Source organism: Nanorana parkeri, unplaced genomic scaffold, assembly GCF_000935625.1.
Source record: "Nanorana parkeri isolate BGI_ZX_2015 unplaced genomic scaffold, ASM93562v1 scaffold2697, whole genome shotgun sequence".
Classification (NCBI taxonomy): Eukaryota; Metazoa; Chordata; class Amphibia; order Anura; family Dicroglossidae; genus Nanorana; species Nanorana parkeri.
In genome coordinates, this window is record NW_017308965.1 from 80,183 (window position 1) to 100,289 (window position 20,107).

Below are 20,107 nucleotides of genomic sequence, written 5' to 3' on the forward strand. Positions count from 1 at the left end.
GGTAAAAAGATGAAGGGGGGTGCCGGCCGAAAATGGCACTTTTGGCTAAATGCCGAAAGTGCCATTTTCCTGCTGTTTTGTCCGCGCAGCCTTGATTTCTTTCCTCCCTGCTGGGCGCTGCTCTTTGTCCCAGCAGGGAGGAGAGAAAGTGACAGCCAGCCGAATGCTGCTGGAGGAGACTGCCGTGATCGGCCGGTGTCTCTCCTCCCACACCGCTCAGCCGCCTATCACAGTCCGGCAGAGGCGGTGTGGGGGCGGAGACAGCGCTGTCACAGGAGGCTGGCCTTTACTTCCTACACCGCTTGCTCAGCCTCCTGTGACAGCGTGTGTCTGTGTCAGAGATGAGAGCAGGCTACATACACTCAGCGATTAGCGATCAGCGATCGCTGAGTGTTTGTAGATAATTGAGGACATGGTATGGTTACTATATCCTCAATTATGAATGAATCGGAGTGATCTATATCCCCTCCTGTTCATTCATAATTGTAGTTATAGTAAACATACTATATTCTCAATGAACAGCAACACTCAGTATAGTGGATTCGTGTTCATTGTACAGGGGACACAGAAAAAGAGATTGAGGACTCTATGCTCTCAATCTCTTTTTCTATTTTAAAAGGGAAATATCAGGGGTCTGTTTACACCCCTAATATTTCCCTGAAAAAACTGTGGGAAACATTTTTAGCGACTTTGCTGCCATAGTAAAGATAAGGCTATAAGGACAGTTCCTAATAAGAAAGGATGTTACTTCCTTTCATATCATTTTTATTGCATAACTTTGTTAATTTTTAAAAGTGGGATCCACTCCCTCCATGTGGAGGGAGCCCTTCTCCAGTCCTGAATTCAACTATGGTGGAGGAAGCCCTACTCCAGTCCTGAGTTCAACCATGCTGTAGGGAGCCCTTCTCCAGTCCTGAGTTCAACCATACTGTAGGGAGCCCTTCTCCAGTCCTGAGTTCAACTATGCTGTAGGGAGCCCTTCTCCAGTCCTGAGTTCAACTATGCTGTAGGGAGCCCTTCTCCAGTCCTGAGTTCAACCATGCTGTAGGGAGCCCTTCTCCAGTCCTGAGTTCAAGCATGGTGTAGGGAGGCCTTGTAACCCAGTCTTTCTACCTGATAGCAGGAAGTGAAGGGGTAAGTGACTCTTTAGACCACTTTACTAGTTCACAGGCCGAATTGGGTTTGTCAGCAAAACAAATCTCATATTCCCCAGGTCCAGGGTTTAGAACGAACTGTCCAGATTTGTAGAAAGTATAGATTTGTGTGAATCAATTTGCTTATCCTTACCCAAGAAATGTATCTGCTGTTTCAAAATTTCCTTTATTATAAGATAATTATTAGTTGACAAGAATGGGGAAGTTGTGTTTTACTTCTACTAAAAAAATGTTTTTCTCATTTAGGTCCACTTATACTAGCAAATGTTGGTGATATAATTACAATAAAATTCAAGAACAACGCCTCTAGGCCCTACTCAATTAATGCACATGGTATTAAACTACGAGATAATGAAGTAAAAGCAACTGAACCTGGTAAGTACATATTTAAAAGCCATACCTCATTTGTCTTAAAGTGTATCTAAACCCATAAAAAAAATAGTATACTGTAGCTTACCTATCCTTAGATGTGATGGCTCCATTAATTTTATTTTTGGGGGCTTTTTTCCCTTTATTTTCCCCTGGTGATCTGGCCTGTAACACACTCCCTATCCTAGGGTGGCTCCGCTCTATGGAGGAGCAATGTAAACAACATTGGAGAGCAGCATTGGAGAGGGTAGTGTGAGATGTACCAGCAGATTTAGATTGATTTGACTAACAAATGAAATCCAAACTCCAGCTAACATTTTTCAAGCAGTTAAGACCCACCATTCACACATTAACATTTTGTTGCGTGTAACTGTGCATACTGAAACACCCATCCCCAATCCCATTTATTTCTATAGCCCCCGTTTACATCTAAGCGTAGCATTGTGTGTAGAAAAATGCCCGTCGCTCAGAAAAAAAACCTGAGCTTCTTTATGGCAGACTACAGTGCGTTTCGTTCCCATAGACTCAATAGGAAATGCTCGGAAACATGCGACACGTTTGCCCATCTACATTAATGTCACAATCTGCTTACAAAAACATGTTAAAAAAACGTAAACGTGCGCAGAAAAAATGGAAACACGTGCAGCAAAAATGCGCATAGAAAAGAGCGAAAACACTGTCGTCTAGGTGTGACTGCAGACTTACAGCAACAGGTTTTTACTTTCCTTTTGGGATAAAGGTTTTACATAATTAAATAAAGCTGACCATTGTAAGCACCCCTGTCAGTGTTAAATGGTTTCTCTCATTTCTCTATCTGCCACTTTTGCTGGACAGCTTGGTGTTACCGACAAGATCACCAGATGCAGACACCACTTCTAAAGTTTTCTGTTTATGACTTTGGATAAACTTACATTTATGCATTTTTTCCTTAATTACTTAACATTTATTCTAATGTGCCTATACAAGGATAACTATTCTATAATCCTGAAGAAACCATATTTGTGCTACTTACAGGACACGTGAACACCTATAAATGGATAGTTCCAGAAAGGTCTGGGCCAAACAGGCTGGAAGAAACATGTTTGACTTGGGCTTATTACTCCACAGTTGATCAAATTAAGGTAAGGTTTATGGTTCAGTGAAATAATCTGCTGATTTGCCCTTCCAGTCTTTGTTAAAATGGCCGTACACCTACAGATTATCTGCAGATTTTCTATGGTCAGATGGAAAAAGAGATTCCTCCATCAAGGCTAAACTGTGTGATGGAGGAATCTCCCACTGAGCCAAGGTTCAGTATCTTGCTAGTCGGCCGCGCTGGCTCTCAAAATACCTGAACAATCTGACTGGATGCAGGCATTGTTCAGGTGTTTTGAGAGCCAGCGGGCCCGACTAGCAAGATACTGAAGCTTGGCCCAGTGGGAGATTCCCCATCTGCACACTTTAGCGTAGATAGAGGAAGCTGTTGCACTTTTTCCATCTGACCATAGAAAATCTGCAAATAATCTATAGGTGTATGGCCAGCTTTAGTGTCAATCCAATGAACTGGATCTAGACCACTATAAAAAGAAGGTGACAGGTAGGTAATAGGGGCAATATACATTCTTCTCTTACAGAAATTAGTTCTCTATACTATTGTCAAAACAGCAGGTCTATTCACTAAACGGTGAATTGCAGGGGAATTGGTAGGAGAATTACAAAATCTAGAGAAATCAGGCTATTTGGAAAGTGAGCTATATGGCAGAATTCTTCTGGTTTGGCTATTTTGACCGAGACTTCACTTCTGCCAATTATCTGGGGTGAATTGCAGGAGAATTAGTAGGAGAATTGACAGGGGAACTGAAGAATCTCGGTCAAAATAGCCAAACCAGAAATATTCTCCCATCTAGCTCACTTTCCAAATTGTCCTTATTGGTCAAGACTTTAAAATTATCCTGCAATTCTCCTACCAATTCACCCTTTATTAAGTAGACCTGTAAGTGTTTTAGTGCTTAGCAGTAAAGAACACACAGATCAGTGTAAAGAACGCACAGTTCAGTAGCAAATAACACACAGTTCAGGAGTAAAGAACGCACAGTTCAGGAGTAAAGAGCGCACAGTTCAGGAGTAAAGAACGCACAGTTCAGTAGTAAAGAACGCACAGTTCAGTGTAAAGAATGCACAATTCAGTAGTAAAGAACACACAGTTCTGTAGTAAAGAACGCACAGTTCAGTAGAAAAGAACGCACAGTTCAGTAGTAAAGAACGCACAGTTCAGTAGTAAAGAACGCACAGATCAGTGGTAAAGAACGCACAGTTCAGTGGTAAAGAACGCACAGTTCAGTGTAAAGAGCGCAGAGCTCAGTAGTAAAAACCACAGCACCCAATAGTAAAAAAGCAGTAATGCAGTACTGTTCTATTACAATACTACTGCACAACACTGGGCACCTGAAACATTATATAAAGATACAATCAATACTTTATGACTAAGGACCCATTCGCACCATCCAGTGTCTTCATCTCACAGTCCCATGGCATGAACACACTGGATTGTGTAAACAGACACTCCACATGTCTGGGGGTGGGAGGAGGCATGGCGGTGCCATTCATTTCAATGGGAACGTGTTGAACTACAATGCCCTACGTTCCAGTGTGGTGTGATTGCAAAAAATCATGCATGCCATTTCAATGGCACAGTCATGCCCCCTCTTGCCCCAGAACACGGAAGGGTCTGATTTAGGGCTCTGTCACATCAGCTCTGGTGCGTTCCAGCACAATATGCTGCTGGAACGCACTGGAGCGCATCCCGGCCGGCTTCCGACATTCAGGGGTGGGAGGGGGCATGGCGGTGCCATTCATGTCAATGGCACCGCAGGCATGCCCCCTGCCCGCAGAGCTACAAACAGAGCTGGTGTGAATCAGTCCTAAATGATCTAGTGTGTTCATGCCACGGGACTGTAAGATGAACGCACTGGATGGTGTGAATGGGCCCTCAGTGAATGTACCAGCAAATAGGAACCTGTATGTGTTACATTCAGTTTTGCCAGCACTGTCCCACTATACACACAACATGGGCACAGTGACCTGATCTAAAGTGCACAAAAGGCCTCAGCATTAATCACATATAATCCATGTGTGAGTGAGCACACCGTGTCATCCGCACATCCCCTGCACTAACCCAGATCCCCTTCACCATCAGCCTCAAACGAGACTCTCCTTGTGCTCCCGCTGCCACCCATGACTCACACGGTTCTGTATCCTCAGGACAGTAGCCGGCCAGCCACCCGGTACACAAGCCACACACACACAGCAGCCACAGCAGCTCAGCAACTGCGAGCACAGTCATTGGCAGGGTCAAGAAATGCCAAGCCTGGAAAGGACTAAACTGCACTGTAATTGGTAGGTTGTTATGAGGACAACACAGAGGCGGAAAGATTCGGGGAACACATTAAAGTGTCATGCTGTTCAGTGACAGATACCCGACAGTGACTCCTGGAATTGTGGCAACCGGGCCCCCTGCTGGCCGGCCGCCCTTGGGCAGTGCCCAAATGGTCATTTCGTCCCTGTCCCTATCTGTTCATTATAAAGAATAGAAAACAAATCTATACGGCTTAGTGCAACATACTGATCTTTATAATCAGCCAATGCTAATTGAGAAAAAGTAAAGCAGAAGATGACTGCAGTATGTTGTTAACAGTAATTCAGCTATGCATAAAACATGTCAAAACTGTATCTGATATTTACTGATTAAACTTTACTGCCTACATTTTTATTGAATGTTATTACATCCAATGCCTAAATCCTACGGTATGTCTTACATAGCACCAGAGACAAACTATGTCCATTCCATATTGATTTAAGAATACGTAAATACTCTTTGGTCAACAAAATGGAATTTAGTATACAAATATTCTCTGACAGATTGTGTACCTATTTACCTATCAACCTCTCCCCAGGACACCTACAGTGGACTTGTTGGGCCTCTTGTAATCTGCAAGAAACCTAGTTTGCCATTTTCTTTAAGCCCTGTGCCAAAGAAGCGATTTTCTCTACTTTTCGTGGTCTTTGATGAAAATCAGTCCTGGTATTTGGATCATAATATCCAAACATATTCCCTGCACCCGGGTGAAGTGAACAAAAATGATGAAGCATTTATGGAAAGCAATATGATGCATGGTATTTATTCTAATTCTTTATTTCATAGAAAACTACTAGATAATTGATCAGCAATCCTACAGACATATGGATGAATAATGAGTACAAAGTAGCGGCAGTAGAGTAGTGTACACACCTATGTTGATTTTTAATAGGGCTATTGATGAATAGTCATAGAACTGACACTGTGGGGAATTTACTAAAACTGGAGCAGACAGAATCTGAAGCAGCTTTGCATAGTAGCCAATCAGCTTCTAGCTGTAGCTTGTTTAGATACACTTTGAAAATGAAAGATAGAAGCTGATTGGTTGCCATGCACTTCTGATTCTGTCTGCTTCAGTCTTAGTAAGTTGCCCTTACTATATCATGTTCTTAGTGCAGTTCTTTCCAAAGAACCTATAGCGATGGAAATATTCAGTACACCTTTCACTAAGACCCTATGCAATTGTAGCACACGACAGAATGAACAAACGTTCTTTCTGGGAAAACCTAGGGGTCTATTCACGAAGCAGCCGAAGGATCTAGCCGTAGCTTCGGCCGATCCTTCGGCTAGCTTCGGCCCCAGTACCCCTTCGGTTCAGTAGAACCGAAGGGGTACTGTACGGGCTATTCACTATAGCCCGTACAGCTCCCGACCTTGGCCGAGCGGCTCAGTCGAGCCGAACACATATGCCTCAGCTCGGCTGAGCTGCGCTGAAAGCCGAAGCTGGCCGAGCGGCCGGCCAACAGCCTGCTTTTGACAGCTTTTTCTTTTTTTTTCTTATTCTGACACGGAGCCGTGTCAGAATAGAAAAAAATAAATTTGCCAATAGCCAATACTCTACTTTTTTAACTGTTTTTCTGTTCTGCTCGGTCACACAGAGAGACCAAGCAGAACAATGCCGCTCGGCGGCATTCGGCTATTCACTTCAGGCTGGTACGCCTGATTTCAGCCGTATATCGGCTGGAATCAGCCATACATCGCGTGGCTTCGGATCGGCCGAACATGCTGAGCATGTTCGGCCGATCCGAAGCCACGCGATGTATGGCTGATTCCAGCCGATATACGGCTGAAATCAGGCGTACCAGCCTGAAGTGAATAGCCGAACAGCATTCGGCTCACTTCACTTCAGGTCGGTCTTTCACTCGGCTGCCTACGGCAGCTTAGTGAATAGACCCCATAGTAAGTAAGCACTACAGCAGCCCTGGTAGTACTTGATAAAGACACCATCGGAGTGAAAACATTTCTGATACCAAATCTCTGCCATTCCAATTTGATCTCTTGACATGCGCATTTACAGTATAGAATGGCTGTTCTTTGCCGATGATGGAAGAGTTTCCCCACTGAAATATTTAAATCACCGAGCTTTCTCTATATCCATAGGCAAATAGCCATCAAAGCATATTTATTAATGCTATCTCCTTAATTCTCTTAGCTTGAGTAAATCTAGACATAGGAGTTTGTGATATAGCTTTTATGGTTACAGTTCTACCTTGTATCCAGGCTTTAAAATACAAATATTGTTTTAAGACAAGCTTTCTCAACGTTTTTATCATCAAGGAACCCCAGAAAACATTGTATGATTTTGGGGAATCCGAGTGTGATCAGTGAGTTGTGGCTATATAAATAAATACACACAAACACTAGTAAAATATAAACAGAATTGCATACTAAATATCTGAATGACAGAGTCACAAAAAATACTAAGAGGGTTACTCACAAAAGGGTGAAGAGTTTGGAGAAGGCAGGAGATGTGAACAATTTGGAAAAATTCTCCAATTCAGCTCACTTTCCAGTTCAGCTATGTTGTCCTAAATTGTTCACTGCTCTTCGCCAAACCCTTCACCCTTTAGTGAATAACCCTGTAAATTTGCATTGGCGCTTAGTGGTTATACCAACTTTTCATTGGTGCAAATTGCTAAACTCATTCTGCATCAGTTCTCATTGTAAAATTCCAACTTTGCAATGGCGATCAGTGTAAACATTTACCTTTACATTGGTGCTCAGGGCAAAAACTTCAAATTTACATTGGTGCTTAGGCCAAAGCTTTAACTTTGCATTAGTGATCAGGGGAAATTTTAATTGTGTGTAATAGACGAAGATGAGGCTTCCTGCCTAATGGAGCACATATGCAGGCTTCTGTCATCCCATTTTACCATCTGCCGCTCCCTGCTCCACAGTGATTGGTTGTCAGTGCGCTGGGACACTTGGTGTGACATCACCAGACAGCTGAAACTATATGCATAGCATTTAGCGATATCAATCCCCCAATGTAATGCATGTAGCTCAATATCTGCAGACGGAAAAGTGAAGCCACTGCTGGATGGATATAAAACTACTGCAACAGTGGCAGAACCCCTGGGAACTTCTCACCGAACCCAGATTGAGGCACCTTGTTATAGAACAATAATAAATTGTTGCGATACACCGAATATCCTTGTGGCCATCTCATACTGCTGTCCACATAAAGATCCTTGAACAATAACTTTAAAACACCATGTATGAGTATCTTCACTTTGATGTTATTGAAATACAAGTCAGAATCTTCATTCTCAAGTACACCAGAAGTAATCCTTACTAATATGATCTGGAATAGAAAAGTCGAGCAACACACCATTCACGGACATCATTCTCTAGATATCACTCTGTTAGACGTGTACTAAATTTATTTTAATACACAAAATAAGTCTAATTCTGTTGTATGTATGTAGACAACATTTATACATACAACATTTGTACAGTTTATCCAGCCACCTACATTTTTCTCTTGTCTCCATCTAATTCGTATCATGAGACAGTCTTAATTCTTAACAACATTTTCAAAGATTTAGTTGATAAGGTTCCCATCTGTGTTTGTAAGCTAGCTACATAGAGTAGACTGGGTTATATAAATTCTGTGAATTTGTCAGAGAAAATATATACAGAAATAGATTACTATTACAATACAGTGGAAGTGGAAACTGATTTAAGCAATTTTTCATTTTTTTCCAGCTATCAATGGAAAGATGTATTCCAACTTACATGGACTTACAATGCATGTTGGGGATCTTGTAAACTGGCATTTAATTGGCTTGGGAAATGAAGTGGATCTGCATACAGTTCATTTTCATGCACACAGCTTTAAATACTCTGTAAGTATAATACATATACTGTGACAAACCCCCTAGGATGGTCTGCAATCCAAGCTGTGGCATTTTATATAGTCTCCAATAGTAATTAAAGTTTTGCAAAGAATACCGTTTACAATTTTTGGGCTCTGTAGTCTGGTCAGGGAGAGAGAGGGTGGGTCTCTTAGCCATCACTCTAAGCAGTGGCTTTCCCTGGTCTGGAAGACAGATGGTTTTAAGCCATAGGTGGAATGTTTAAAGAAAGACTTTCCTGTGTGTGTTTGTGTATATGTGCATGTGGAGAAGGCTTTCTGTGTAGTTAAAAGACAGAGCCCAGAGCTGCTGGGACACCTATATTTGAATTATGCTGGAAACCCCCCAGCAATAGAAGAATATTTGCAGTTCTGATCTGGTTGGATGAATAAAAGTGGTTGCAACCACCCTGAAACCAAAGCTTGATAAGTGGACTGCCTGTGTATGCTCACTGAAGTTGAACCCTCAACTAAAATATAAGCATTGTCTAGGTATGTTAGAATCAAACAATATTAGATGGGTTGATTATTTTGGGTTCCACAGTAAATCTTCCATGAAGTCAAACCAGACTTTTAAGGTATGCACTCATAGATAACACTCAGGGAAAATAACATATAATCCCCTCCAACTGGATATCAAGAACAGCAACTTCATCACCACAGATCTAGTGGGGAGGAGATGGGCTCTTTTTTCCCACATGTTACCACTAGTGCACCAACGATAAGCCTTTTCCATCTTTCATTATGTCTTCTGGAGGAGTACAATACGCAATAGCAATAGTGGCTATCTGTGGCAGATTCTTGCTGTTCTTGATATCCAGTTGGAGGGAATTATCAACTGTTTTCCCTACATTCGCCCACCAGACTTATAGTAGAGGTTTCCATACAGCTAGCTCCATGATAGTTCTATTATCATATCAATGTCTCAGTTACTCCTGATGAAGCGGAATGTATATCCGTGAGACACGTTGAATGTATCGCATCCAAATGCCTTTACTTTAAAGAAATGAAATATACTTCTAAGAATGGTTTCATACCTATGTGATCCAACTTATAAAGGGTATAATTTGACATTTGGATGTGGATAGTTAGAGGCATTTGTATATGTTAAATGAGCCATTCTCACTATTTTGCATGTTATATATTTTTATTGTTTTAAACTTTTGTGTATATAAATAACATTTTGAGACATTGTCATACTTTGTCTATGAGTGGGTACCAGTTTGAATTAATGGAGAATATACATTGTTTTGGTATTTGAAATAAAGGCATAGTATCAAAACACACACTTTTTTTATGCAATCACACAGGGTGCAAATATAATATATTCAACATCATTCGGTTGAAATTGAATTCACATGTGCACATTGTACATTAAATTAGATAAAGAACAAAATGTTTTAAACTTAAAGGACAAGGGGGTGGGACCTTTTTATATCTAACTTTAAAACTCGTAAGGACAGTACTTTATTCTTACTGTTTACTTTTTAGATGGGTAGTGTTTACCAGACAGATGTATATGATCTGTATCCTGGGACTTTTCAAACTGTTGAAATGACTGCAAAGAACCCAGGAACATGGCTACTACATTGTCACGTGGCTGATCACATTCACTCAGGAATGGTGGCATTGTATTCAGTACTTGAAAATCAGGACAGTGAGTAATTATTTTATTGCAGTGTGCATGTTAATTTACATGTAAATTTTTGAAATTCTTGTTATGATAAAAAAATACTTATATATGTAAATATAGAGCTGGCTATAAATGTGCAAGTGACCCACTAGGAATAGTTGGTGGTGAGACAGCTGTCCTCAGACTTGTGCTTAAGCAGTTGGACACATTGGTTTTTCCTATCCATCTCAACTGATGTGTGATAGCAGCACATGCCTTGTGAACTTTTTCTCCATGGAAAAAGTAATGATCTGCTGTTAGCTGCAGCAATCAGTTCGCATTATCGCATTCATTGGCAAAATTGTGCATCAAACTTTATCTCAGAAATCTAGCATAAATTATTTATGGTCATTTATAGGCAGCTGGGTGTGAGATACTAAAAACCAAAACCAAAGCTCCCTGAAACCCAGAACGTATTCAACTCTTACTGTGACGCATTTACTGTGAGTGCACAGTAAATGCGCCATGTGCTGTTATGGTTCATTTTTTTAACCTGTAGGCTGAAGAAAATATAACAGATTCCTCCATCAACCCTTACGAGTGTTGATCGAGGAATCTCTTGCTGTCTTCATTGTATTCTGACAGCAGCCGCCGAAATACCTGAACAGAGCCGGCAGCTCAATGGCTGCCGGCTCTGTTTGGTCGAAGATTTTCTGACCTGTTCTTTCGATCAGCCAATCAAGGGATGGTGCCCGAAAGGGTGCCAACAGCACCCACTGTGTGAATTTCGGCCATCATTAAGAACCGGCCAAAATTTGCATAGTGTTTAGCCACCTTAAGCAGCTCTACTCAATGCCAAACAGCAGCTGCAAAAGCAAACATTTGTGTATAATATGGGGTCGAGTTTTGGACACTCCATTGGAAAAAGAACATAGCAGTTTTAGAGAGGGTTTAGAGGTGTGTTTAGTTCCAGCAGGTTAAAAGAAAATACAGCATGTACTATTTTCTCTGGTCTGGAACGCACCAAAATACATGTAAACGCATGTACATGCACCAGAATGCACTGGAGCACACTAGAAAGTCAATTGAGCTTAAAACGAAAGCGCCAGAATGCTTTAAAAATACAAATTTTATTTAATATATTAAAACTTTTTTTTTTTTCTTCCAGAAAAGGAATCAATAATTCTAAAGCTTGTTAAACGAATTCAGGGCAAATGAAACAAATGAAAACACAAGAAGAAACTTTAAACTAGGTCAAGAAATGGTTTATTGTAGTATTTTAGCTGTTTTTTTTTTTACATGCTTAATATACTTCACTGAAATAAATCAAAGCAATAATAATTTATTTAAGCACAAAATCCATTTCCTAGTTGGTGGCTTTCTGGAATGGATTAAGTTACTTAACCACTTGAGGACCGGCATGTTAAACCCCCTTCCTGTTTAGGCCATTTTCAGTTTTTAGTGCTGTGATACAATACTGTACCCAAATGAATTTTATATCATGTCTTTTTTTAAACAGATCGAGCTTTTTTTATTGGTATTCAATAACCACTGGGTTTAAAAAAACAGTACATTTTGGGGAAAAAAACTGTTTTTCTTACTTTCTGTTAAAAAACATATTAAATTAATATTTCTTCATAAATTTAGACCAAAATGTATCCTGCTAAATTTTTATTTAAAAATAAAAAAATAATTGATTTTTGTTTACAATGTTGTCATTTTAATAAGTTATTTCTCACACACAGCATTGGCAAACATGCATTGAATTACAGCCTAGAACATATGATGCTACTTTTCTGAGTATGGGGATACCACATGCGTGAGACTTTTTCACAGCTAGCTGTATAGAGGGGCACACAATCCAAGCACCTTCAGGTTTTAATGAGTGTCATCACCCTTAACCTCTTAAATGTGACCATAGGACCACAATACCGACAGTAGCACAATATTATTGACTGGGACATCAAGATAATGAATTTCATTACAATAGCTACTATAACATGGCGATCATAAAAGTGGCTGTGATGTTACAATCTAATTTGTGACATCGCTAAATAATATGACATCATATTATTCCTGTGATATCGCAATGGCAACTATGGCATCAGAATAATGACTGAGGTAGCACATTCTTGACTGTGACTGCATAAACAAGCTAGAGCTCATCTATGATGAAGAAACACAATTAGGGGAATTCATCAAAACTGAAGCAGACAAAATCTGGAGCAGTTGCCCAAGGCAACCAATCAGCTTCTCTCTTCAGTTTGTCCAGTTAAGATTTGAAAATGAAAGAGAGAAGCTGATTGGTTGCAATGCACAGCTGCTCCAGATTTTTTCTGCTCCAGTTTTGACAAATTCCCCTCATTATGTAGCTATTGGCGCAGAGCTGTATTTAAACATATTGTAATGAGTATAGACCCTGAGCAGTGTCTAAGCACATTGAGGAGAATTTATCAATACTGGAGCAGTCGCCCATGGCAATCTATCAGCTTCAATCTTCAGTGTATTTAGTTAAGATTTAAAAATGAAAGAGAGACTCTGATTGGTTAACATGCACAGTTGCTCCAGATTGTGTCTGATCCAGTATTGATAAATTCCCCCCATTCTATTTAGTACAGCCACAGTACAGTGTCTAGGCACACTGCAGTGAGTATAGCCAGTACTGTAAGTACATCTTTTCTGTCCTCTTCATACGCTCTGAGCTCATCGGATATTTTTATAGTCAGGCAACTACTGTTATATCTACAACAGGTGGCAACCTCATTCTATTTGCATTCTGATATTGCTTAATAATTACTGTACTTTAGAGTGGCAATTTTGCCCAAGCCACCCAATAACTCCCACATCCATCCACCAAGGGCTGCCTCCCACTCATGTAGAATATATTGCTTCGGTCCATTCACTGTACACCTTTCAGATGGCCACTTTCGAAAAATGTCATATGTTCAAACCTGCTCTCTTAGCATTTTTGATCATGCCCTTTTTTTTAAAGACATTTGTCCCATGTTTGTAGGCTATAGCATCAAAGGAAGTGTGTTTATGTAGTTCCATATATGCTGAAGCAAAATTGTTTCTATCTTTCTGGATATACAAGGGTTGATTTACTAAAGGAAAATAGGCTGTTTACCTTGCAAGGGAATTTGCACTTTGAAGGGGAAGTTACCTTTTATTTTAGTGAATGAGGTGAAGCTCTGTTGAAGTTCATCAGCCAATTATGTGCAAGCAAAAATTCGGGGCTTTTTAAAAACATTTCTTTGCACATGATTTGGTGGTCTTTACAAAGTAAAATTTCACCACATTCTCCATGCTAACGGAAACTTCCCTTGCAATGTGCAAATCCCCTTGCAATTTGAACAGCCTATTTGCTGTCAGTAAATCATCCCCAATGTATAAGATAAAGGTACTAGAATAGTAGTAGTAGAAGGTTTTTTTCACTCCTCAAAACCAAGACAGCAAAGTCTTGGATTTCAAAGTGCTGCTATACCACATTTCAATGGTAAAGAGGATATGTATTTCTGAAATAAATTATTATGTGAGAGAAAGAATAATTTGACAAAATTTAACAAATAAAGATAAAAAATAACCTTTCACTTCAGATAAAGTAGAGACAGGTTAAAACCGTTGTCAGGTTTTTTTGTGTCTTTTATTAGGGAGATTTCACTTCAGCCCATTTCCTACAGACCCAACAGGAAGGGAGAGCATATTATTCCAATGTAAGACAGTTGTCATGGGAACAAGTGTCCTAATTTGAAGATTTCCCCTTTTTCCTATTCTGGTGGCAATTTTGGATTTACTCTCACTTTCATTCCCCGTTAAACTGGTAATCAGAACAATTAGAGAGGGTGAATCTCCTTAACGGAGATACAGACAGCCCAAAAAACAAACAAACCTGTCAATGGTTTGCCTTTAGTTATACTTTAAATGCTATGTTGCTCCTTTTTACTTCGCACCTTCAGTGTCACAAGACACAACAAATATTTGCATAAAATACATAAAATGTCTGAGTGGCATAAAAAAGAAAGAAGACATCCGCAGGTGTAGTTTAGCTGGGCTTATCCAATGTGTCCTCTGTAATCCAGTTATCAGATCACCTCAACACACAATCCTAAATTGCTTCATCTATCCACATAATAATATTGGCTTCAACCCCATTGTGTCTATGTATTGTTTGCTGAAGGCTGAAATAAAAAAAATACTTTGAATAAAACTATTTCCTATTAAACCCATCAGTTTCATGTTATATCTAACTAACCAAATAAAAAAACTCTCTCCCTGCTCCTCTTAGCTGGTCTTTTTGCCATTTTTATTTATTCTTTACTGTTTGCATGGAAAAAAAACCACGTACCCTAACATTTTTCCTATAAGCTTTATTGATTTTGAAAATAACTTTGCCACACTTTGTCTTGGAAGGCAATTTTACCAAAAGAAAAGCCTTGTTTGTCTAAAAAAAAAACCCTTGTATGCCTTACTTCTGTAAACAGAAAACAGAAACGGCTATATTTTACCTCATTTGTTTTAGTTTACTTTGTATTTGCCCTTTTATAATTTCTTGTGTCCAGCTCACTTGCTTGGCAGCATTCGGCTTGGCTATTCTGCTCGGTACCTGTGAGGTACCGGGCAGAATAGAAAATAAGTGAAATACATTTAAAAACAGAAAAAAAAAGTTGAAAAATAGTTTTTAAATGTAGGAAAATGTAAAAAATATAAAAATAGTTTAACCTCTTGCCGTCCGCCCGTAGTAAAAAAACGGACGGACGGCACTGCAGCATCTGCGGGTTGCCGTCTCCAGACGAAAAATTAACAATAATTTTTAAAAAACGCCGGCATAGATGCAGGCAAAAGAAAAACAATTGGGCAGAGCTAGCAGTTACAGCTAGCTCCACCCAACTGTTTCCTATAGGCCGGCACCTGCTAGAGTCTTATAGCAAGTCCCGGCCAATGAATAACAACTGAGCATAGCCGGCCGTGACATGTCACAGCTAGCTCTGCCCAGGCCCAGTTGTTTTTGTTTAATGACAGATCAGCGTCCCAAGGTCATTTGGGGACGCTGATCTGCCATTACAACTGGGCAGAGCAAGCAGTGAGATCACAGCTGTCTCTGCCCAGCTGTCATTTACGGGGAGAACGGCCGGCCTTAGGCAGGCCGTTCTCTCCGATTTGGCTGTCATTTCGGCTCAGTCGAGCCGAAGCATACGCCTTCTGCTCTGCTGAGCCACTCGGCCGCTGTACCGGCTACCGAAGAGAGCCAAAGGATCAGCTGAAGCTACTGCTGGATCCTTCGGCTCTTAGTTAATAACCCTCTAAATGAATTAGTATCATGCATTATTAGGAACCAAGTTTAGAGGAATTGGTTCAGTTATGAAATGATTAGAACAGCAGGATTATTAACACAGAATAGCAATAACATGGTAGCCATCATCAACAGTGTACATCAACACAGAGGTGTGATTTATGCCAACCGGATGATAGGTGCCAAGCACAACAATCTTTGTTTATTGACTAGAAATCCCTCTATGCCTAAGGTTCCTGTTATTGATGAGGTCTTCTTCATCTACAATCTACAGCTTATACTGTAATTGCATAGTTGCCAATATTTTAAAACATTTCCAAGGATACTTTTTTGCTCTGCGTTTAGCAAGCCACTGTAGGTGAAGACTGTACCTTCATTACGGGAGAGGCATTCATTTCAAATTGGTATAGTACTACAAGAGATATATTTTTAGCTGACTGTACGGTTTAATTTTAAAATGCTGTATATACTTGAAAATTCCTAATAATAATGACAGAAATTCAGCCAAGAAGGGATCATTCATTAGTAAGCTTATTTATGTATTTGCCACCTATAACCTTTAAGCTGGACATACACAGCTCAAATTTTGGGCGATTCCTACTGAATCAGCCAATTCTGAGCTGTTGCTGGCCCTGTTGGCACCACCAGACTCAACATAAGTCCGATTTCAAAATGGAGGGAGTTGGGTGCAAAATTGTTGGCTGAAAAGTGTCTGGATCCTATCAAATGCAGTCATTGTTCAAGTATTCAGACAGCCGAGAGTTCTGCAACTGTCTTAATACAATAGCCATTAGAGGAGATTTCTTTATCCACGCTCTAGAAATGTATGGCCAGCCTTAGTCTGTACAGTCTATTTAAAGTGCGCTACCCAACATCTCTGGCAGAGAATACAAAGATAAACCCCATTTACACTGCAAACACATTTGGCATATAATACTTAGAAAACATCATGTCACACTGACCGTTCTAAGTTTTTTTAGGTGCAAAAATCCCGTGTAATAAAACAAGTTATGAGACCTTACACTGTGGCATTCTGAATCACATAGAGCAAAGCTGGAAATCTTTTACATGTATGTAACGGTGGAGTCTACACTGATAATAAATGTAAAGGGGGATTCTACACTGACCGCCAATGTAAGGGGGATGGGGGGGGAGACAGAGGGCATCTCCCTGGAATGAGAAAGACAGAGGGCACCTCTCTGAAATCACTTTTTTCAGGTTGGGATTCCTGTCAATGTAATGGGGGGATTTACACTGACTGCCAGAGTAAGGGGGGATTTACACTGATCATCAAGGTAAGAGGCATTTACACTGACCACCAATGTAAGGGGAATATTCTACACTGAACACCAATGTATGGGGGATTTACACTGATCACCAATGTAAGGGGGATATTCTATACTGGCCACCAATGTAATGGGGGATATTCTACATTGATCTCCAATGCATGGAGGGATTTACACTGTCCACCACTTTAAGGGGGAATTTACACTGACCACCAATGTAAGGGAGTATGTATACTGTCCACCAATGTATATTTGACAGCTGTAAAAATCTTTTTGAGAAAAATAATAATAGATAAAATAGAAATATACCACAACAATAAAACCTCAAAAATTTTAGGATTGGTGGGCAAAGAAATTAAAGTTTTAAATATTGTAAACTGTGCACAGACTAAAGTATACAATCAATACCTAAAATCTATACAATGTCAAGAGGAATAGTAATATGCATTACAGCATTCGAAAAATAAATCTTGCCTGATGCAGCTACAGAAAATCTCTCTCTCGCTGTGCCCCCTGCCCTGTTTTTGGCTCCCAAACACCAGCTTACTGCCCTATAGTGTACATCTATTCAGAAAGAAACAAGCAGTTGCTTGCCTAACTGCAGAACAGTGCAAAGTACAGTACACGTGTATATGTGCATGATGACACGTATCATCCTGTTAACTCTTCTGGATAAAGTTTCTTCTTTACACTAAGTGGTGTTGCACAGAGAGAGATTTTTTCAACTTGAGAATAGTGGCAGGAAGAAAGCCTCGTGATTTTTATGTAACTAGAGCAGGGTGGTTCCACAACTTTTACACCGCCATTCCTGTTCTTAGACAATCAACATCTCCCCTGACACATTATATGGTGTTTGGATTAAGTTGTCTTTGCTACTTATGTGGATATAAATACTGGGTTATGTCCCTATCACTTATTAGAACTAAGGAAGTGGCTTGGATAAGCTGCAAAATGACTTCAATATTACAGAACAAGTCCAGTTACACGTGACTAATTGCTTTTAGCTACAACAAAGGGTTATGTGAATTATTCTATGAACACCGGGACTCGATGCTGATGGGTTGGGAAGCCGGCTTCCCAGTCCATCAGCATCGAGCTGGCCAATCAGGAAACCGGAAGGCGGGTTATTACGTGCGACCTGGAAAGAAAATATACTAATAACTAGCATGAAGCCGGCTTCACGGCCAATCAGGAAGCTGGGCAGCAAGTCATTACCCACTGTTCGGCTTCCTGATTATCCAGGAAGACGGCTCCATGTTCCCTCGCGGCACTGCCGGTAAGAGAAAAAAAAATAAAAAGATGTCTAATGTGCGGTAAATTTTAAAAAATATTAAAAATAAGGACTAGTAACAGACAGGAGATTTGGTATGCTTCACACAGACAGTTGCATGATTCCCTCTGGAGATGAGATGCAGAAGACAAGGACCAAAAGTAGAAAATATAATAGTAGTATATGAAAAAACAATTCTCAGCTAATAATCAGTATGTACATTGCAAACTTGATTATATGACATATGACAAAAGGCTCAGTTACGTCAATCAATATTTGCCATGACAATATTTGCCATTGCTGAAAAACAATCATTTTCAGCAATAAAAGCCAAGAGCTTTACCTAATCACATGGCTGAAATTGATCATCATAGCAAATGTGTGTATTATACCTTAGTACAGTGAGTCTATTATATGTTTTATTTGGAGTACAATAGCTCTTGGCATGGAAATAAACTAATATAAAACTAATTTTCCCTCCCAATATGGACCTGCCAACAATTTCTACTGATTGTGCCTATGGAAATTTAACTTATACCAGATCATTCTGAAATTTGGCTGTCCTCATAAAATACCTATAAACACTTTAAGAAGATTAACTGCAGGTAACAATAAAATACTAAGTGAACTAATAATTCTGTTTAGATTTGTCTTCATGTAAAGGAAAAAAAATTCTAGTAGCACAGTAGGCATGTGAGATTTTTCTCTAATGTTTGGTTGTCTATGTTCGCTGTAGGATCTGAAAGTGAATCACCCCTTTGAAGACAAAAACAGGAGTGACAAATGTGCCAAAGGTTCAACTTCTAACCTCTCCTAATGTAACTTGCTGAAGGTGGAGCATAATTTATTTCTAAAAGTTTAGTGATGGTCAGGGTAAAAAGCAGGGTGCCAGCAAACTAAAAATTTTAAAAGTATGGTGGTTTGCTGTACTGAGGTGTTGCCACCACCAAACCTTGGTTGCTAAAGTCAGATATGGGTGGTGGAAGATAATTTCCTCTCACATACCTGGGGAAACCCAAGATGTTGATGTGGCTTCATTTGCCCCGCCAATCCAAGAGCTTCTGGAGATGAAGATAATAGAAACAAGCGCGAACGAGTGGTATAAATGCTTATGATATACTTAAGGCAGCAGGTTCAAAGTCATGATTAGGCCGAGGCCATCAATGGGTAAGCAATGTTGGAAAAGACTGGAGACAATAGTGTAGTTAGGATCAGGCTAAGGTTCACAACAGGTGAGCAGTGAAATACCAAGGTTGGTATTTCAGCAGAGGTCCAAAGCAAGGTCAGCAAGAGGGCAAGTTAGTCCAGGTCACAGAAAGTTGCACGCTAAAATGCACAATAATTCAGAGCATGTTCATGTTCCTGCTCCAGCTGCTGAGCCACAGAATCTTGCTGAAATTTCCCATCTAGGATAAAAAAAACATCAATATAGACCTAACATGGGATCAAATCTTTGCTCAATATACAGTATGGGGTTGCCAAGTGCTTTGTGCCAACAAACATCATTAGGTGAGAAAATGTTTGTGAATCCATTGTTCTAGTGCTCTCTTAATGCTTTATAAATGGTTGCCGTCACTAGCTTTAATCCACACACCAGCACAATGATGCTCTTTGCAATATACCTGTTCGGTTTCTTCTATGTTGGAGGTGCAGCAGCAATAAATAGAGAATTCTGGATTGCCATTCAAGAAAGAACATGGGATTATGCTCCCAGTGGCTTTAATATCATTTCTGGAAAACCTATTGATGTGGATGAGTAAGTACATTTTTAAATTGCTTTTAAAATATAGAAAACCCTAAGCGTTGGGTTATCACAGTATAATAAAGGTAATATGGCAAATATTTTAAAATGTTTTCTTTATCACATTATTATGTC

The 20,107-nt window shown here is 39.9% G+C and overlaps 1 protein-coding gene across 1 annotated transcript in view; it reads left to right on the plus strand.

The window, feature by feature from the left end:
• LOC108802182 (ceruloplasmin-like) overlaps positions 1 to 20,107 on the plus strand; it is a 53,056-nt gene that overhangs the window by 26,922 nt on the left and 6,027 nt on the right. The window contains exons 14-18 of the mRNA XM_018574049.1: positions 1,401 to 1,529; positions 2,538 to 2,644; positions 5,456 to 5,675; positions 8,626 to 8,765; positions 10,265 to 10,430. Coding sequence (XP_018429551.1) covers positions 1,401 to 1,529; positions 2,538 to 2,644; positions 5,456 to 5,675; positions 8,626 to 8,765; positions 10,265 to 10,430 — 762 coding nt within the window. The remainder of the gene's footprint in view (positions 1 to 1,400; positions 1,530 to 2,537; positions 2,645 to 5,455; positions 5,676 to 8,625; positions 8,766 to 10,264; positions 10,431 to 20,107) is intronic.